Here is a 21,053-nt window from a genome sequence, read left to right on the forward strand (position 1 = left end):
TGGAGGCCTAGCTATTGTCAAGCTAAGGTGGTTTTTCCCTGGAGGAATGTCCTACTCTGCCTGCCTCAAATATTTGTCCATGTGCTGCAAACTATAAGCAAACTTAAATTTCTCTACCATTTCCTTCTTGCCTTTGTTCCCCACATCACTATGGAGGGGAGGGTGATGTTGGGGCTCCAAGAAACTGAGTCTACAGGATTCTGGAGATGAGGCTATTGGTAAGATTGCCTTTTTCTTGTAATTTACTAAGACATCTGCAAAGTGATGGAGACTCAGGTCCCACATGACTGTGATCTCTATCAATTAACCACTGGTTTTTCCCTTTCCTTTGTTCCTGGGCAGCCAGGAGTGCCTGAGGAACGTCACACAAGTCCCACCTGGGGAGGACAGGGGGTTTGTCGGGGTCAGCTTGCCTTATGCTCCCTCACCATGAAATATTTCGCTGATATTTAAAATTTTTAAAAAATGTTTATTTATTTTTGAGGGAGAGAGAGAGAGAGACAGAACGTGAGTGGGGGAGGGGCAGAGAGAGAGGGAGACACAGAATCTGAAGCAGGTTCCAGGCTCTGAGCTGTCAGCACAGAGCCCGACATGGGGCTTAAACTCACGAGCTGTAAGATCATGACCTGAGCCGAAGTCAGACACTTAACCGACTGAGCCTCCCAGGCACCCCGATATTTTTAAATATTGATTACACGTTGAAATGGTGATAATTTGGATATATTGGGTTAAAGGGAACATATTAACTTCACCTTTTTTTCTTTTTTTTACTTTTTAAAACATGGCTACTAGAAACTTTTAAAATTGCATGTGTAGCTTGCATATTTCTATTGGAAAGCGCTGTTCTAGAAGTCTCAGGGTGACTTCCAGCAATCCTGAGGTAGGTGAGTAGCCAAGATATGAAAGTGTCACTAGACTGGATTTAACACACCAGCATCCTCTGGGGAGTCTCAGAAATGGGTGGGGCAGGAAACCACAGTGAAGATTGCCTTTGCTATGGCTTGGGCCACATTAGTTGGGTATAAAACGGAGGACTGACCTCAGAGGGCTGGACCCATGGGTTAAGTCTGGGAGTATAACTAGTGACTTTCATTTTGCAGTGGCTCCTTAAAATGGCATCACCAAAATATCAGTCCAGAATTCCAAGGTGGGGCTGAGGGGTAAGACCTCCTGAGGTATACCCCCAAAGAATTGGGAGTGGCTTCTAGGCCCAGCAAGCAACTAGGTGGCTTTATTTTAGGGCTTCAGAGAGTTTCACGAAGTTTCACGAAGACCGTGTTAGACCATGGCTATGTAGTATGGATTTTTCTACCATGGGTCAAATCACAAATATCTACATGTAACAATTCCATATAAGAATATGATATTATCTACAGCAGTGGATACTGTTGGTGCCCTCCCAGATTGTCTTCTGGTTAAGAGCCCATTCCCCAGCTCCTGTGACTTTGCTGCTCACTGCAGCTGTGATCCCCTTTAGATGATTGCTCATGGGCTACTGGTGTCCCCTTGCCCATTTGGAGAGCCAAAGTCCCCATCGCCAGTGACTGCCTGGTGCAGGTGTACAAAACTCTGCCCCCAGTTGGGACGACTCTGAGCTGCCACGTATGTTCCAGAGCTCTTCCTTCAGTGAGCAGGCTGAGGCTACACCTCAGGTCACATTCCTGTTTGGCTTCTTCCCTTTCCTCATCCTGCTTCCTCTACCCCCTTCCTGGTTTCTTTTGGACGGACTTAATAAATAATAAATCATTTGTTCCCAAATGCTTATTTCAGGGTCTGCTTCTGGGGAACACCACCAGAAAAACATAGCCAGACTTTACTATGGGTATTGGTCTTGACCTTGGGTGGTGGCCATGTAATACATATGCATTGAATGTGTAGGGGGTTCTAAACTCGAGATTTCCTTGCTGAACCCTGACCTTGAGCCCAGAAGAGCAGGGGCTGAGCCCACCAGGACAGGGCCCATGTGTGGACTGCTTCACTCCAGGCTGTGTCCGTGAAACAACAATGAACATCACACCAACACGTGACTTCCCCTCTGATGGTTTATTTTATTGCTATTTATTCAGGCTCTTCCCCAAACATCTTTCGATCTCCATCATGGCCTCGTCCAGAAAGTTGAAACTGTGCCCTGCTTCTTGCCCTCTTCACAACACCCCCCCTTCCCTCTTACACAGAATATTTCAAAATAAAGATCGAAACAGGAACTTAGCTGAATTTTGCAACACAGAAGTGTATCCTAGGCCTACATTTAGAGAAAGTGGGGGGCGGGGAAGAGCAGTGAGTCCATGGGGTGGGGGAGGCGTGCACGCGGAAGGCAGTCACACGGGGTGGGAGGCAAACAAGATAATAGGTATCTGAGTCCTGGGGGCTCCAGAATCATCAGAAATTACCGACTTCCCGATGGGAAGTTTTAGAAAAATCTGTAACACACACTGTCTCCACATGGGAGGCGTTCACTTCCCCTTAAGGTAGACTAGAAAAAAATGAAAGAAACCCCAAACCCCACATTAACCGAACACACACACGCAAACACACACACGACAAACTCTAAGTCTCCAGATAAACTCCTTCAAATAGGCACTCTGGGGTGGCAGATATCTGGGGCTTTGGCCCCAAAAGGCAGGGGGGCACGATAGCTTCTGAAAGCTCTGAGGTCTGATCTGTCGGGGGGTACCGGCCCAGCTGGATGGGAAAGGAAGCTGGTTTGAAAAAGAACCTTCTACCTTCATCTAAAATAGTGACTTACAGGAAGTTCTGTGCCCTGTGCATCTCCTGAATGTAGCAGGTTGGCATTGCTAAAGAGCGCATCACTGAGATGGCAAAAGCTGGCCATTTAGATGTGGGCATTGCATCTGGAGACCTGACTGGCTCCACGAAGCAAGGACAAGGTGCAGTCTGCTGCTAACCACCGTATCCTCAGAGCCCAGCACTGTGCCGGGCACTTAGTAGGCCTGCAACAAATGCCTGCTGATAGAATGAATGACATAAGCCAAGAAGAAAAATCCTGTTCTCTCAAGAAGACAGATGTATAACCTTTTCATTGGTTATAAATTGGCTCTTTTTAAACTCTCAAAGTGGAATTAAACTTTACTTATTCTCCTGACATCAGCTGGCCCTATGCTTTTTTTTTTTTTTAGTTGAAACTGAGTCTTTCTGGTTGGAGCCAGGGAATTAATCTAGTTATGTCCAAATTAGTGGTTGCTCAGCAAATGCACTGGTGAACTTCCATGGGACAGACGGTCCGTCTGAGGCCAGCTGCTGGCCCAGAACTGGCTGTTCGGCTGGAGGCCAGGCCAGGTCCTTACACGTTGAGTCTAAGATCTGGGGAGGACAGGTGGGTCTTTCACTGTATCCTGGGGGGCAGCGCTGAGCTCGGCTGGTGGTGAAAAAGTCCTTGTCTAGCTGCCTGGAGGGATGGCGTCAGGAATAGGAAGTAGAGGCAGGAAAGGAGGGAGGTCAGGGATTGCCCAGGGACTGGAGAACCAGGAAGCAGAAGGCTATGGTGGAGCCCGGGTGTCTTCACGCACTGCACTCTTGGGCACAAGGATGCTGGTGTGGGGGGATCAAGCACTTGGGGGAGCCTGTGTCCATCAGAAAGACGAGGTATAAGGAGCATCTTGAAAATGGAGAAGGCTGTTCTGATAAAATCCGCTTCCAGGGAAGGTTCTAAGGTAAATGATTGGACCCTCAGGGAATAGGGAAGCTAGTCACTGGTGTCTACACTGCAGAGAGAAAGCCAAGGGGATCGGAGCGAGGCAGGGAAGGAATGACTAATTGGAGGCAGCCACCTGGACACCCCAAGAGTGCTGAATTTGAAATGATGTCAGCAGTTCAAGGTATGTCTGGGGCGGGGGCCCAGGGTCCCTTTCCATGGGATCTAACTTGACCTTCAGGGCATGGCTACCGGAACTGGTGATCCCAGAGCCTCCAGAACCTCCTTCCCTTCTCCCCTCTTTCAATTTTGGACAAGAGACTAAGGACTCTTTGGGGGAATGATTTGGGTACAGAGTTTTGGTTTTCTTTTTTGTTTTTCGTATCAGGGTTATACAGACACTGGCCAAGTGCACGGCTGTTTTCAGGAAGGACAGAGTTGAGGCTCACCAGGGTGGTTTGGGTGGATGCTAGGGCCCTTCTGAGAGATGACAAGGTACAGATATCCCAGATTCCTCATCTCTTGCTTCCAGTGGGACAGAATCCTTGTCAAGTCCCTGCCGGGCAAGGGGAAGCTCTGGGGGGTTCAAGGAGTCTGGAGAAGGAAGGGAGGAGGGAATTGTCAAGGCACCTGTAGTGTAAGCCCTGACAGTTGGGTTTTCTCTTCGGTGGCTCAAGTGCCTGACTTAAGCTTTGATTGCTGAGGTAGCCACTTTAGAGAAGGCTATCTCCAATAGGCATATTGCCAGCCACAGGACTAGATAAAAAGCCAGGCTTCTTCCTCCCCCCAGGCTCCTTTGTTTTCGATTTGGTTGGTTTCTATAGCTGACCATCTGGGCCCCTGGATTTCCCTCTTCCTGTGCTTTAAATTCCAGCTCTTATGTTTTAAGCTCACCAATAGGAGCGAGCCCGCAAAACCCGAGGCCCCCACCCTCAAACCCCCCCCCCCCAAAAAGCAGAACCCCAGGCCTGTGTGGTCTCTCTCTCCCTGTGACCTCGCTGTGTGGCCCCAAGCGTGCCGTCCCGCAGGTAATAATCCTAAAGTTTCCTGACAGTTACTGCCAAAGGGTATCTTGCGATCGTAAAGAACCACGAGGGCGGGCCCAGCCACGATACGGGTTATGGGTGAGCTGAGACCCGCACACCGCAGCCCCCTGAGATCAGGGTACCATGTGCCACCACTTGAAGGTGAAGGGCTTCCTGCGGACGTTGGTGCCGCAGTGGACTTCGCCCAGAAACTTGTGGTAGGCCGAAATGTCATCCACGAAGGTGCAGCAGAGGCCCAGGGGCTCCAGCAGGGAGCGCACGTGTGTCTCCAGGCAGCATACCTCCTCCACCTGGGGCCCGAACGGCTTAGGGATGCCCAGGTCCTTGTCCAGCACAATCATGTTCACCTGCCACGGGGGTGAGGCACCAGCTCCGTTTAGTGAGCGCCTACCACTCGCCTGGGCCCCGTGCGAAGCTCACTGAACCTTCCCAGCTACCCTACGATGCGAGTGTGGTGATTATCCCCACTTTACCGATGAGGAAACCGAGGCACCGATGGGGCGAAGCAACCTCCTACGTGGCAGAGCTGAAGTGGAAAAACCAGGCAACCTGCCTCTGCACGCACGCGTGGGAATATGCACACGCACACGCACGTGGTCAAATGTGTACATATCGGCGCGTGAGTATTTGCGTGTGCATCGATAGGTATCTGTGTGTGTGTTCTAACCTCCCTCCTTCTCATAGAAGACTCTCCTGTATGACGACAAGGATCCCTCCTGTCCATAAAGGTCTTTTTAACTCGGAAAGCCCTTTCCGATCTGTTAAAGGATTTCCCGGGACCCCCGTGAGGCAGCTGTAGGAGGGGCATTCTCACCCCTACGAGGGAACGCGGCCCCGAGAGGACAGGTGCCTGGGGTGGATGGGCGAGGCCACGCAGCAGCTCATCCAGGGCGGGGACCTGGACTTCCCGACCCACAGACTTAGCCGAGGGGACCTTCTGGCTCTGGCTGCCCCTGGTTGGCCCTGACGAGGTTTGGGGCCCCGCGTGGCTCACCATATTTGGGAAGTAGGCTCTGGCCTGGCGTTTCTCATCCATCTTGAACAGAGCGGGCAGATCGATGATGTCCTGCTCTGTCAGCCCCAGCTCCTTCTTGAGGATGTCACGGTTCCAGTCCAGGCAGCGCTGGGGGGGGGGGGGGGGAAGGGAGGGTAGGCAAGTCCGGGGACACTCCTGCCATCTGCGTCGACCCTGCTCCTGTCTGCAGCATCACACCTAGGGCCCCAGCACTCCAGGGAGACTTCCAGCACCTACCTAGCGCCCCGCCACCTCTCCAGTGCCCCTCCCACCAGGGCTCAGTAACGGTGGGAATAAAGAGAACAAGACAGAAGAAGGTCACAGAATGACGCTTGGTACAAATGAGACAGGGACTCAGAAGGGGGGATGCATCCATAGCAAACTTCAGGGAGCGCTGATCCCCTAAGAAAACATTAAAATCCAGGGCATATATTTACACACGCATTTCCTAGAAAGCAAGTCCGAGGCTTGCATCATATTTTAAAGGCGTGCGCCTCCCCCAATGTCATGGGCCTTACAGAACCCTTGGCTCTTTAGCGCTGCCTGATGCACCTTCCTTCCCAGGTCTCCTGTCTGCTCCTGGCCTCCGCGGGCCGCCACAGCCTGCCTTTGTCCCTCCATTTAGCTCCCAGCTTTGGCACAGCAGCAAAGCAGGGAGGCTGGACCGGAGGCTCATCGAGGCCCTTCCCTCCGTCTTGGACCCTGAACCCTCGGTCGTTCCCTATGGAAGCCCTGAGGACGTGAGAGGCGTCACTGGGCACAACCCCATCCCTCCCAGGGCCCCCTGCTCCCGCCTCACCTGGAAGTACTGGTTCTCTTGCACGAGACTCTCGCTGGACAGAATCTTGTTGATGGTGATTCGCTTGCTGCTCATCCCGCCCAAGCCTGTGGAGGTCAGAGGTCCCAGGGGACAGTCGAGCCTCCGGTTCCCAGCCCGGGTGCTCCCCTCTGTCAGCCCTCCCCGCCCTGCTCCCAGCTATTGGGCTAACTGCTGGGAGGGAAGAGATGGGGCCGGGGACAGGCAGGGACCCAGGAAGGTAACCCCAGGGCAGGGGAGGGCAGCACACACACTTCCTTCTCCAGGACGGGCCATGTTGCTTGAGCCAAGGAAGGCTTTCCCTCTGGCCAGAGGGTGGAGTGGTACAGGTGGGTACCTGGGTCTCCCCCCGCCGGAGCCTGCTTCTAAGGACCAGCAGCTGCCCAGGGTGAGTGTGGCGAAAGCAGGAGGCCCAGAGGTCGCCCTTGCTGTTTTCTAGAGCTGCCTCATGCTTGGCCCCTGCCCTGGTGTGTGCCTGCACCTGCCTCCTCCTATTCCACGCACGGCTTTTGGTCTGATTAGTCCTGCCTAACGCTCGCTGAGCACTCTTCTGGCTGCTTTACATGGATCGACTCAGGAATCTTTCCTGTATTCCTAGGAGGTAGCCGTTCGCAAGAAAGATGAAGAAACTGAGGCACCGAGAAGCTAAATGACTTGTCCAAGGTCTTTTAGCTTTGGCAGACCCTGTATGCAGACCAGGCAGTCTGATTCTAGAACCTAAGCTGTTAATTCTTCTTCTTCTTCTTTTTTTTTTTTTTTGGTGCCTGATCTGGGAAGAGTTGGCTGGTCCATCGCACTTCCCAATCTTGCAGCCTGTCAGTGGCAAAGAGACTGGGGCTGTCACACCCTGCACCTGTGCTGCCTCCACAGTGCCGCTTGGACCTGTCCGTATAAAGATAATGGCTCCTATATCCTATAGGTAGCTTTGGGGGTGTTTTTACTGTATAAAGAAGCCTCCAGGAAATCCAGACTCATGCTGGCCAAGCCAAGAAAAAAAATTCCCCATCGGTTGGGAATAAAAACAGGACAGTGGTCTTAAATTGGCTTTGTCTGTTCTGGCCCCTAGTCACTATCAAGAGCACTGCCTTTGGATACGGAGGGCGGTGATGTACGTAAGTATCAATGAGCCTTAGGAACGCAGACTTTTGGGAGTAGGCAGACTGGAGATACCAACCTGAAAAGGGACAAAAAGTAATTTAAGAAAAACGTGTAAGAAATTGTTACGCCCTCTGTAACCTGGCTCGCCGTCTCCAGCCGATCAGCTTTCCCTCTTTCCATAATTAATTCAAGAGCACACCTAGTCTCCGTCTGCATCTGTCCCAGTTAAGTGCATGCCTAAATTAAGCAGATAATTTCTCACTCTGGGACTGATAGTGACGACGTCTGGCTGTAGATCGTGTCAGGCTATTCCCACTTTTCTTCCTGTCCCCCAACTGCATTACGTATATTTTTCTCTATCTCCCTTTCAAGCTCCTCAAATCCAGATCACGGGTCAGTTAGCTCTTTTTGGGGTCTGGTGCCACTTAAAGTGTCCACTTTAAACGTGTATGCTGATAATAGGGAGCAGCGGGCAGCTCGATGGTCCCGCTGACCACGGCGAAGGTCACAAGAGGCCGGGGCTGCTTCCCACCATGGTGACCTCACAGCCCGGAGCCGTCCGGACCCCCAGAAACTGGAGCCGGATGCTCAGGGGCAAAGTGCTCTGCCCCCTCCTCCTGGGCGTCTCTCTGGGGGGCTCAGCTCCCCACTCCCCGCCAAGGGCCCGTGGGCACTCACCTTTGAACATGATGGCCTCCCCGTGGCCCTCCCTCTGCTTCTCTCGGAAGAGCTTGTAGCAGGCCGAGGTACTGGCCATGAGCAGACGGAATTGCTGTGGGAGAACGTCCAGAGGGACGGTGTCCACAGAAGGGAAGTGGCCGAGGAGCACGAGGGAGCCCCCCCCCAGGGACTCGGAGCCCTGTCTGCCTCTGGCCATTTGTACAACATTCCCAGGGTATGCCGCTGCAGCCATTCCTTTCCCTTCAGAAAACAAAAGAGCCCCAGGCCCACGCCCCACAGCTCTCCAGAGCATTACGGTAGCCCCTAGCCCTGTGATGATTGGCCACTTGAACTGTGTGGCTAGTCTGAATTGAGACGTGCCGTTCCGGGTAAAGTACACACCGCATTCTGCAGACTTGGTATGAATAAAAAAATGTAAAATCTCTCATTAATAATTTTCAGATCGATGACATGTTGAAATGCTAATATTTTGGTATATCGGGTTAAAAATTGACCCTGCCACAGCGACAACGTGCAAACCGACTTGAGCCTACTTCCTTCTTCCTCTCTGCGGTGCACTACCTCTAGATCCTGCCCTCTGCTGACGAGAGCTGGTAGCACATGAGTTCTCCACCATCCTATTCACTCAGGCCTCAGCGGCCAGCTCACCTTTGTGCCTGGGATGGGGACGAAGGTCATGAACTCATCGACGTGGCCCACGGTCAGCCAGTCTGAGTAGAGCTCCACAGGTGCCTGCACCTGCTGGGCTTGTAGGAAGTCCCGCACCACCTTGGTCATCCTCCGACCACCGGACCTGGGGTAGGGGTGGGGACGAGGTAGCTCTTCAGGGGATTTCCTGCTGTGCCTCCCTCACCAGAGGGCCTGCAGGAGTTCAGCCTCTGGGACCCAGCCTGTACCGAGGGCGGCATCAGCCAAAGTCACGGGAAGGAGCCTGAGGCTCAGGGCTGAGAGATCCTGGTGTAGGCACAGGAAGGCGTTTGTGCCCAGAGGCAAAGAAGGAGGCCGTGGCTGCAGCCGTGGCCTGTATGAATGGATGGCACGGAGCCCAGCCTCCAGCCCCTTCAGTTCCTGAGGGTGTCACGGGGTAGAAAGAGGCCAGCTTCTGTGCTCAGGGGTCCTGCCTGGACTGCTGGAGGGGGCTCGGGCACAGGCACAGTTCGAAAACCTGCCCTAGCCCATGTGCCTCTTTGTTGCATTAACTTCTACTGATCTTCGATCTTTAATCAGTTTAAGCAACACCTCCTCCAGGAAGCGCTTCCTGTTAGACTCTCTGAGGGCTTCGATGTCCCCAGTACCCTGAGACTATGACTCCAGGCCTTTGCAGTGGCCAAAATTCCTCTCTGATCTGGCCGCTGCCCGGGTCTGCTACCTCCGTTCCCTCCCTTCCTCCTTGCTCTACTCGCTCTGCTCGCTATCCCCCAAGGCTTTGCTTTTGCTGTTCCTTCTATCTGAAATGCTCTTTCTCTCCGATCTTCCCATGGCTGTTCCCTTCTCCTTCAAGCCTCAATTCCCAAGTCATTTCCTTAAACCCACGGAAGCTAACTTTACTCTTCACCACGTAGCCCTATCCTATCTCCTTCATTGCACTTATTAGCCTCCAGAAGGATCTCATTTATTTGCTGGCTTCCGTGCCGATTTTCTGTACTCCTCCGACCCTAGCTGAAAATTTCCCAAGGGCTGGGCTTTGTCTATTTGGCTCACTGTTGTATCCCTACAGCCTAGAACAGTGCCCGGAAGAAGAGGCCCTCAAGAAGTATTTGTCTCTAAGGAGCCCTCCCTGAACTCCCCGAGGGGGACCTATCTTTGGGTTCCCCTGGCTCCCTGTGCTTCTGTCTATCACTGTATATGTCCCTCCTCTGCCCCTTCTGTTTCGTGTCTGTGATCTCCACTGTCTCCCTGAAGGCGGGGCTGGGCTTCATGTTTAGAACGCCATGACTGGCACAGGGCTTGGCACTTGGCTGCTATTTGGAAAATACCTGCTGAATGGATGAGTGACTATGGAGTGGAGGGTGGCAAGAAGCTAGACCAATGGTCACTTCCTGGCCGGTGGCCTCCTCCCAGAAGGTAGAGCATCCTGTGTGGCTCAGAGGGACTTGGTGGCCAAATCCCGGCTGGTCCCATATAGGCAGGTTCCTGGCAGCCCTTTTGTGAAATGAGGACCGATAGCTCTTCATTGTGAAATGAAGACCGATCGCTCTTCCCACTGACTGTCCTGATCAAGAAAGAATCTGCCTTTTCACTGGGAAGTGGGTCACCCGGGGAGGGAGTGATGGTGTTACAGACAGGCCAGGGAGCCAGGGACTGGTGGTTTGGGGTAGGGCCACGTCTTCGCAGCCCTCTTTTATGCGTGGGCACCCCCAAGGACTTATTGGTACTCTCCCGCTCATTCTCTGTCAATTACCTTCTACGGACTCCTTTGTCCCTTCCCTACCTGGTTTATAGTCTCGCTACACACCCTCCCATTTGGGGACGAACTATGTATTTAGTTTTATATTAGATCCTAAGTCATGCTAAGATACAAAGGCCAACTTGGTTTCATTTCCAAGCGTGTCTGCATCTTTTCAGAGTTGTGGAAGGGGTTCGTTCTCCCAGCCCATCGCTCCACGCGTGAGCAGCCCAGGCCACTCCTAAAGAGAAAGAATAACTCCTCCACCCCTGCTCCCCCCCAGCCCCGCCCTGGCTTCTCTTACAGAGGAAAGCTGCTTCCGATGAGGATCCGGCCCAGGGGGTATGTCTTGCCGTTGACAGTCACTGGTGGACTGACCTCCAGGTTCCCAAAGGAATCGAGGCTGGTAACAGGCTCATAGAGGGGCTCCCGGGTCACGTAGCCGAAATCTGGGCCCTGGGCACGGGACACACACCCATCATTAGTCTCCTGGAGCCCGAGGTCCTCAGCCCCCTCTCAGCCACCATCTGATGACTACTCTTTCACCACCTTATTAATCTGCCACTTAGCGTCTAGAGCCTTGCCCATGGTCTTCTTATTCCCGCCAAAGAGCGGGGGCTGGGCACGGGGAGGCTGAGTTCGTGGGCGCGCTGGTGTAAGGGTGGGCATGCCTGACGGTATGCAAGTGTGTTTTAGTGTGTGTGTGCCCCGGGTCTCTGCATGTGCCTCTTTTTCTCAGACACAGAGACATATCGGTGACTTCAGAGTTAGTTCTCATTTTGTGCTGTTGAAATCCCCGCTCATTGCTTCATTTACCTGACCCTCGGTTTCCCAAGCTGTAAAAAAGAGGCATCCGATTAGATACCGGAGAGAGAGGGTGGTAGATTGTATCGTTGTTCCCAGCAACTTGCTACCCTTTTCCCAGTGAGAAGACTTTGCATCCTGAGCCGTGGCTGGTACGTGGGTATCTCCCCGTGGAAGGAATAGAATTCCCCGCCTAGTGTTGGACTTGGTCGTGTGACTTGCTTTGGCCACTGGCACGTGAGCAGAAGTATGCGTGCCAGGGCAGAGCAGAGGCCGTGAGATCCACCGCGTGTGCCGGCCGACTCTTTCTCTTCCCCTTGTGCTAGGAGAATGGCATTTCCCAGGCTGGGGGCCGCTCCTGCAGCTGGGGCTCTAGAAGGCGGAAGGTGTGAGGAAGCCGGACTGCAGGTAACCAGCCAACAGTCACTGCCGAGTTCAAGCAGTACATGGACCGTTAGTCGTTAGCCATTAAGATTTGGGAGTTGTGGGGCGCCTGGGTGGCGCAGTCCGTTAAGCGTCCGACTTCAGCCAGGTCACGATCTCGCGGTCCGCGAGTTCGAGCCCCGCGTCGGGCTCTGGGCTGATGGCTCGGAGCCTGGAGCCTGTTTCCGATTCTGTGTCTCCCTCTCTCTCTGCCCCTCCCCCGTTCATGCTCTGTCTCTCTCTGTCCCAAAAATAAAATAAAAAACGTTGAAAAAAAAAATTAAAAAAAAAAAAAAAAGATTTGGGAGTTGTTTGTTACTGCAGCCTTACTGAGGAAAAGCTGACCGATACACGCGGGAATGACGGACACGCAACATATAGACCATCCCACCCATTCCCAGCCAACCGTATCTGTTCACTGAGCCCAGAGGCAGCCTCTGAATCCTTCTTAGCACAGAGCTCCAACGAACTGGAGTTGACACATAATATAGCCCTCTAGTGACTCTTGAATTTTAAGGTTCCTGCCCTGACTTTTTGGTGAAAAAGTAGGGGCCTTGCTTGGAGACTTGCCTTGGGGCCGGGACGAAGCTTGCCTGACAAAAATTCTTGTTTGAAAAGAAAACAATACCGTGGGGTGGGAAGATGTGGCTTGCCCTGGCCCAGCCGAGGGCTCAAGGGACGGCCGTGCCCAGTGGGGTGGATGGCTGCAGCTTAGCGCTTTCTCGCCTGGGAGCCCCAGATGGCAAGGTGTGATTTGCCGGGAGCCGGAGCAGTTGGGTTTTATGGCAGCACAAAGCCGGGCTTGGCCCAGGCCTCCGGGAACAATGCAGCCCGGGGCCTTGGAACCAGGCCAGCCCGGAACAAAGAAGGCAGGTGGTGACCCGGGAAGAGTGTGGGAGCAGGAGCTGGGAGGCCTCGGTTCTCATGCCTGCGGCCACCGTTGCTGGCGGCCAGTTTGATTCTACCCCTCACAGTGTGGGAAGAAGTGGACAGTCCTCACCGAGGACGATGTCTAGGACTGGGGACTGACAGCCATAATGATGGCTAGTAATGACCACTGTATTAGGTGCGCCAGGATGCCCCAGATGTGCCTCAGTCCTCACAACAATACGGTTTCTATCCCCGTCTGCAGATGCGCGAACTGAGGCTTGAGGAGGGTAAGACGCGAGGCCAGGCTCTACCATTTCACCGTGGCGAGGGCCCCAGGTTAGGGAAGGTTCTCGAGAAGTAGGCGTGACCCTGTGGCCCTCTCGGGACTCCAGGAGAGGCTGCCATGCATGTGACCTTGGGAAAGCCCCCTGACCTATCCCCGTCTCTGCCTCTTGCTCCATCCAAGCATCCCCTGCCTGTTCAGGGTGGACGGTGAGGACAAAGGAGACAGGTTTCGGTTCTGCCCTTATTCTGCCAGTGGGTCAGGGCATAAGTGGGGTGGCGATGGCCTCTAGAATCAGGGGGTCGGATTGCTTTCAAGAAACACATACACTGGGGCACCTGGATGGCTCAGCTGGTTGATTTCAGCTCAGGTCATGATCCCAGGATTGTAGGATTGAGCCCTGTGTTGGGATCGGCATTGGGTGTGGAGCCTGCTTGAGATTCTCTCTGTCTCTCTCTCCCTCTCTCTCTGCCCCTCCCCTGCTCTCTCTCTCTAAACAAAAACAAAACAACAAAAAATACCCCACACATAAGCTAAAAAAAACACAGCTTCAATGAGCTTTGAAGTTGGAACCATGATTTTCGACAATGGCTTCACTATAATTTTCCTCTTTGGAACTTATTTTTCTGCCAGTGGGGGGTGGGGCAGGGGCAGGAGTTAGGGTTCTTGCCCCGTCTCTTTCCCATAGCTCCCATTTCCTGCGAGATAACTCTCCTACGAGAAAACTTTTTAGCCAGGGGATCAAAAAAGTCACGTCAGGGTGCTTTTCACTCCTGCCTTCCCAAGTGGGTGCAAGTGATAACAATAGAACGTTTATCGAGCACTTGGGGTGTGTCAGGCCCTGGGGTAGTGTCGCACTTTCCTATGAGAAAATTCTCCAAGGAAAGGACCTTGGAGGTCACTATCCCAACTGACCCATTCTGCAGGGGAGAAGATGGAGGTGCTGGGCCACAGTCTAATTTGTCAAGGATGCCCAAGGTCTCCTGACCATTCTGTGCTGTAAGAGTCCTCAGGATTGTTTCCCCTGCCCCTCACCCCAAGGTGGCCCTCAGCATCTCACCAGAAGCTGCTTCATTGGGAAGTCCTTCAGGTATCCATCTCGGGGGGAGTCCAGTACCACGGGGAAGCCTTTATGGGGGGCCTCTATGTAGCCAAACTCAACTTCATCCTGTGGGGACACCAAGGAGAGCTGTCAGACAAGCCAGCCTCCCCCGTTCTTTTCACTAGCAAACGACGGCAGTGGTTTCTTACATATCCTTCTTCAAATAGTCTCTGCATGCTCCAAGCACGTTTGTACTCATATCAACCCCACTTCTTAAAACATAATCAATAACATCCTATGTACATTTTCTTGCAAGTAACATCTTTGTTTGAAGTGCATTCTGTATATATAGGTTGGCTTCTTTTTAGCTGCTGTATAGTACTCCACAGTAAGGCTAGCCCATCATGCCATATTCCAGTCGCCTGTGGATAAACATTTAGGTTGTTTTATAATCTTTTGCTGCTATAAGGAGCAATGCTGCAGTGAATTGCCTTATACATTTATATCTCTGTGCACATGTGCACGTATGAGTTGACAGCAGAATTCCCATACATGGAGCTGCTGGGTGCCAGGGCCCTGACATGAAGCCAACTCTCCCTGCGTAGCCATGGCCCATGTCCCTCCCAGCCTGGGGTTCCTCACCTGGATCCAGCGGTCGCCTCGATTTACATACTGGAAGCAGACCTTTAGTTCACAGTTCGTTTTCTCAACCAGGTTCTTCACCTCTTTCAGGAACAAGTAATTGTCCTTCATGCTGAGAAGTTTGGGGAAGAGAGGGAGGCCAGGAGGAAGGGTGAGGAGGGACAAGGGCCAGTCCAACCGAGGTGGCAACAAGCAGCTGGCACCTCCGGGCTGTGCTGGGCAGATGAGGCCACAAATGCGTTCATAGTGACCTTTGCAAAGGTGGAGCCAAGGCCAAGCGAATTGCTCTAGTCGCGGCGTTTGCCAAGGTCACAAACAAATAAAACGAGAAAGGGGACTCTTGCCCCCACCTTCCCAGATTTCCAAAGAAAAGCTGTGTCTAGCTTAGAGGCAGGCGATGGGTCCGGGGCCTCAGGGTCCCATTGGGCTTGATCGGCACCCATGCAGGCCCTGCTTTTCCTTGCCTCTCCTTTTGCTGCAGGTGCCTAGCACATAATAGATGCTCAAAAAAAAAAAAAAAATGCTGCCTAAGATGAGCTGAACACCCATGGGAGGTTCCCAACCAGATGACACGGGCGAGAATGAGAAAAGAAATGATGGCTATCGTATTTGAAGCACAGACTGTACCAAGACCTTGGATTAATACTTTGCCTGCTTCTTTTCATGCCCACGGTGACTGTGTGATGTCAGCATTTCAGAGCAACGGAGGCACAGAGAGGCCCCGCGGGTCGCCCAAGGTCACACGGGCGGTAAATGACAGAGCCAGGATCTGAACTCCGGTCTGTCTTCCCCCAAAGCCCCAGCGTTAGCCCCTTGCTTGCTTACCAGCACACGAACACTGACAAGGGAGGCAGGATGTTGGGGGTCATGATCCACGGAGCAATCCGGAACACCACAGTGTCCGTGAAGATAGGTGTCAGGGGAATCTCCTGGGCACGGGACAAAGGAGGGGATCACAGAGTCTGGTCAGGGTGCGTCTCAGGCCTGCCTCGTAGAGCGGGTGGAATCGACAAGCAGCCTACATTTGTTGAACACGCGCCGCGTGCCGGGCCCTGGGGTAGCGTCCCATGTGCCCTCTCCTTTCTGCCCCACAGCAACCCCAGGGGGTAGATACTATCATAACCCCTTGCTTTGCAGGTGGGGAAACTGAGTCACAGACCTCTAGTCACAGGCTTGTTATGCGGCTGCCCACGGGCACGTGATCAGCAAGGGGTAAAGCCTGGATTTGAACCCAGGCAGTCACTATCAGATCTTGCCCCATCGAAGTCCACTTCCTGAAATTGGCCCACAGGACGGCCGAGCCGGCCCCGGGCCTTCTGCTTCTGCTCCGGGCACCTTGCCCTTTTCTACAGGTGAACGTTTCAAATGTTTGGGGGGAATTTTGCAACGTCCAGGTTGTTCTTTAAGGAAATGTTCGGAAGGCTTGCCTGGAACCTGAGGGAAAACAAGCGAACTCCAGGGTTCCTTTCCGTACTTGGCTTTGAACACCTACAGGAAACGGCGCCTGCCCTTGGCAGAGAAGGCGGGAGCGGACGGGACTATGGGCCTCGCTGGCCTTTCCTGCCTGGGTCTGCTTTTTCAATCTCTGCTGGTTTCCACTAGGGGGGCCGGTCTGACACCCCGATGGTCAGGCTACTCCAGGCACAGGTGGGAACAGAAGCCTTCTCCTTACCTCGTCCGGTGAGCGTCACCTTTCCTGCCTTTCTTCTTCTGAGGGACCTGAGGGATTCTGAGGAATGGGTTCCTACAAGTTTGGATGCTCGCAACGGCTCCAGAAGGAGAAAATTTGCCGTTTGTTTCATAGACGGGGAAACGAAGGCACGGGGGCAAATTCACCCTCCCCGTGTCTCGAGGGCTCGAAGCCGGGCAGTCTGACTCCGGAGCCTGTTCTCAGAAGTCTGAGCTAGACCCAGCCTCACCTTCTACAGAGCCCATTGTGTCCTGGCCCGAAGTGGTCTGGACCTGACAGTGGGCACGAGAGCCAGGTCCCTCCCTGTATCTGAGTAAAGCGGGCTGGGCCCGAGAGGTGGGAGTCTGGGCCTAAGATCCTTGTCAGCAGGATACATCTAAGTGAGGGTCGCTTCTCCTCCAGAGGGGCAGGTGCCCTCCTTCTCGTCCGGTTTCCCAAAACCAAGAACAAAGATGGGTGACATATGTGGCCATAGGGTGGGGGTGTGACCTGGGGCTGGGATTTGGGGTTCAGCCTATGGGTCAGAGTTGGTGTAACCCACAGTCAGGTGAGGGGAGAGAAAAGCGGGGCATATGAGTAGTCGATAAACCTCACGTGTGTGGCCCAGTTTGCTCCCTGCGCTAACCAGGAGGGATCTGTGCCTCGGAACCACGCTACTGCAGGGGGGAGGGCAGACCAGGGGACAGACGTGGGGGATGTCAGAAACGTCACGCACAGGGAATCCTGGGGAGTCGGTGCGGCAAGCCGGAGGGTCCCCAGCGCACGGCTCCGAGGACCCTCGCAGAGCATCTAGGTCTCCAAGCTTGGGGTGGTCCAGGCTTGGAGGGCAGTGGAACGAGTGGGGGCCCCGAGACGGACCCTCTGGAAGGACTCCACCTGGTCCCCGGAGGCAGCCCTTCATGCTGGAGGCCTGGAGCCCTCACCTCGGCCATGTACTCCAGCAGGCTGACGTGGATGGACACCAGGCCCGGGAAGCCCTCGTCGGGAAAACGCAGGCCTTCCACAAAGAACAGCAGCTCTGCGGAGCCGCCCGTGTACTTGACCACGTGGTAGAGCTTCCGTCGGCCCAGGATGTGGATGTAACGCTGGCCGAAGAAAGGGTCTGGAGGGAGAAGGGCCGATGTCAGGTCCCCGCCCCCACCAGGGAGCAGTGTCAGTGGGGCAGGGGGCGAGACGGCAGAGAAACTAGTCCTCTAGACTTAGGGAGAAAAGCACAAGCAGAAAAGGCCACCAGAAGGGCCATGGCCCGTTCGATGTCCCAGCACTGTGGCCCACTCGCCATGTGGCGTGGAACCAGGCGACCTCTCTGGCTCCCGGCTTCCTCGCCTATGAAATGAGCTAGCCCTCCCCGCCATGGTATACACAAAATGCCAGCAGATGATGGCTGAGCAGCTAGCCGCGTGGAGGAAGGACATTACGTCCCTGAGTTACAGATAAGGAACCCGAGTCTCAGGATAGGGAAATGGCTTCTCCGAGGCCACGCAGCCAGTGAGTGGCCAAGCTGGGACACAAATTCATGTGTAATTCTGAACCCCAATCTCCCTTCCCCCTTAATAAACAAAACGTCGCTGTGCCCACTTGCACCCCAAATTCCTGTCTGCGGAACAGAAGTCACGTTGGCATGAAGAACCACACGTGGTCTCTGGCTGTACCTTCTCGTGGCTCTTCCCTCCGCTGGGAATGGTTGTTCCTCTCCTTCCAGGCCTGGATGTGTGCCCCTTCTGGGAATTATGCCCAGATCCCCCAGAGACCAAGGCAGGGGCTCTGTGTGGAGCGTCTGCAGCCCCCGCTCCTTGCCCATCACAGACTCTCTGAGGGAGTATGATCTTGGGGGCTAGTTGTCGGCCCTGAGAGACTGCCACCTGGGGGCAGAGACAGGCCTGGCTGGGCGCAAAGCCAATGTGGCACATGTTCATGTTGAATAAATATCTACCGAATGAACCAATGGCTTCCGCGCCATGCCCTATAGGTTTTTCAGGCCAGAGCACACGTATTGAATTACAACTGTGTTGCCGGCATGGGCAAGGACCTCTGGGGAAGGATAGAAATGGTCGGGATGTAGCATCTCTCTCGGTCTACGCACGGTGCTCAGCCAACGAGAAGGTCACGCGGGTGTGGGAAGCGTCATAAGTGAGCCACAGGAGAGAGATCCCGGCAGTTACTGGGGTAGGGAGGGTAGGGGAAGGGAGGCAGGGCGGGAAGCATGTGAGCAGAGGAAGGGAGACTTTGAGAGGCCCTTTAGGGTGGCAGAGGTGGGGTGTGGCGAGGAGAGGAGATACTTGCATTGCCAAAGGCATGGAGGTAGGACCCTATGCAGAGCTTCCAGAAGGAGTTTCTTTATGCCCTGCAGAGCTGGAAGGGCAGAATCAGGCTCAGCTTAATACTCATCGTCAATAACAATGGTAATGATGAATGACCAGTCACCCATGGGTTAGAACATGTCACCGGGACAGTCCTGGTACAAATAGGGTGCTTGATTAAAACGTGTAAATTAAGGGGCACCTGGGTGGCTCAGTCGGTTGAGCATCTGACTTCGGCTCAGGTCATGATCTCAGGGTTCGTGAGTTCGAGCCCCGTGTCGGGCTCTGTGCTGACAGCTCAGAGCCTAGAGCCTGCTTCGGATTCTGTGTCTCTCTCTCTCTCTGACCCTCCCCTGCTCACACTCTGTCTCTCTCTCACAAATCAATAAACATTAAAAAAAAAAAAACCCTTGTAAATTAAATGGAGGGATCTCCGAAGCCCGGGTTCGGGACAGTTCCTCACATTAGGACAATATGCTCAACTAGACCCTGGTATAGGTCTGGTTAACCTATTCATCTCGCTGAGGGCAGGTGACCCTAGTGGTTATGACCTCCAGAGTCAGAGAGACCTGGGTTCAAATACCGCTCTAGCTTCACAAGCAAAACCTTAGGGAGTTCACTTAACCTCCCTGAGCCTCAGTTCGCCCGTTTGTTAAATGGGGATAATAACACCGACGCCACAAAGTCGTTGCAAGATAAAAGGACGCAGCATCAGTAACTTAGGGAAACCCAGTAACCCCGGGTAACCATCAGTAACCCAGCTGGGGCCCGTTGGCATTCGTATTACAAGAGCCCGTCAGTGAGTTGGCACCGACCTTCCTGCGAACCTCAGGGCCTTCTCACTGAACGGCTTATGAACAGAAGGCGAAGAAATAATACCTCACCTCACCTTGCCTTGGGTGGGCCCAAGAAACGAGGCAGATAGACTCAGACACCGGATGTGCCAAGGAGCTCGTCACGGCCCGACCCGGAAACGACGGCATGCGCCCTGAGTACCTCCCGATCACCAAGTAGATCCAGATGGGTGCACGTAATTGAGAAAGTTCTCTTCCAGGCCCTCAGGCCCACCTGTACGTCCCAGGTTGAACTTGCACTGATGCTCAGGGGAGAGGGCTCAGGCCTAGAAGCGGACCTGTCTTCGCAGGAAGCTCCAAAGCTTCCCCAGGACTCTGGGCACTTGGGCATTCGGCCTGGGCCTGGGCAGGGAAGGGGTCTGGTCAGGTAGCTGGGTCAGGTGCCAGGACACCTTCTTGCCCATCTGCAGGTGGTATTCTCCCCCTCGAGGCCTGCAATTTATGTTTCTCTCTTTCTGGTGACTTGGGTCAGCGCCGCGCAGATCGATTCCTTGGTGGGAACAATCCAGCCGCTGTCCCAAGGAGCCTCCTTCCCCCCCCCGTCCCCAGCTTGGTGCGGGCCGCCTGGGCATGGCCGGCTCTCCCTGCGGGACGCCACAATGCCCTTCTGTTGAGCAGCCCACATGCCTCGGGCTGGGCCTGCCAGCCACCCTGACCTCTCCTTGGCCCCAGGCATTGGCCCTACCGGCCGGCGCGTGGTATGGGTTGGCATAACCCTTCCGGTCACTTTGGAGCCACTCCACCTCCCAAGGAGGCTCCTTGATAGTGCGACCAACTGTCCTGGTTTGCCGGGGACTGAGCGGTTTCCAGGAGGAGGGATTTTCTGTGTTAAAGCCAGGAAAGTCCTGGGCAGACTGGGGCACGCTGGTCACTGTATCCTTAGAGGACGAGGTCAGGCCCCAACGTTGGGGTCCTGGGGCAGAATCTGAGGCTGGAACACAGATAGCTGTGTCTGCCTGACAGCACTGGGGACCTCTGTCTATGGCAATGATTGTAATGAATAATCGTCAGAATAAGCCCAACAGAAGCAACAGGTGCCACCTTTAGAAGCATTCCACGGGCCGGCTACTGCGCTGAGCACCCGACATCTGTTCCTTGTTTAATCCCCGCCGCGAGCAGGGACGGTCAGGCCTCTCATCCCTGACCCAGGGATGTTCATGAACCCGTAGGAGTTCATCCCTACGTCCCAGATGAACTCACAGGGCGTGGGCTTGTGAGCAGACTTGCCCAGATGCAGGGTTTGAACCTCCCAGGCTCCGGAGTTCCCTCCTGGGGTCCCTTGGCCTCCAGCCCGGCCCCCAGCCCTTGGGGGACACAGGTGAAACACCGCATTCATGTAACACAACACGCTCTCACCCATCGCCGTACTCAGATTTTGACCAAACCCGAAAACCTTTGCCCAGAAGGAAAGAAAACCGTCACAGATGGATTATTCCCTTCCCCCCACCTG

At 54.0% G+C, this 21,053-nt stretch overlaps 1 protein-coding gene across 1 annotated transcript in view; it reads right to left on the minus strand.

The window, feature by feature from the left end:
- Positions 1-2,024: 2,024 nt before the first annotated feature.
- PADI2 (peptidyl arginine deiminase 2) overlaps positions 2,025-21,053 on the minus strand; it is a 43,697-nt gene continuing 24,668 nt past the window's right edge. The window contains exons 7-16 of the mRNA XM_042994947.1: positions 17,373-17,551; positions 15,585-15,688; positions 14,760-14,871; positions 14,136-14,243; positions 11,000-11,151; positions 8,958-9,102; positions 8,307-8,400; positions 6,513-6,598; positions 5,693-5,821; positions 2,025-5,045 (exon numbers count right to left, since the gene is read on the minus strand). Coding sequence (XP_042850881.1) covers positions 4,812-5,045; positions 5,693-5,821; positions 6,513-6,598; positions 8,307-8,400; positions 8,958-9,102; positions 11,000-11,151; positions 14,136-14,243; positions 14,760-14,871; positions 15,585-15,688; positions 17,373-17,551 — 1,343 coding nt within the window. The 3' untranslated portion in view covers positions 2,025-4,811. The remainder of the gene's footprint in view (positions 5,046-5,692; positions 5,822-6,512; positions 6,599-8,306; positions 8,401-8,957; positions 9,103-10,999; positions 11,152-14,135; positions 14,244-14,759; positions 14,872-15,584; positions 15,689-17,372; positions 17,552-21,053) is intronic.

The sequence above is a fragment of the Panthera tigris genome, chromosome C1, assembly GCF_018350195.1.
Source record: "Panthera tigris isolate Pti1 chromosome C1, P.tigris_Pti1_mat1.1, whole genome shotgun sequence".
NCBI classification, from domain to species: Eukaryota; Metazoa; Chordata; class Mammalia; order Carnivora; family Felidae; genus Panthera; species Panthera tigris.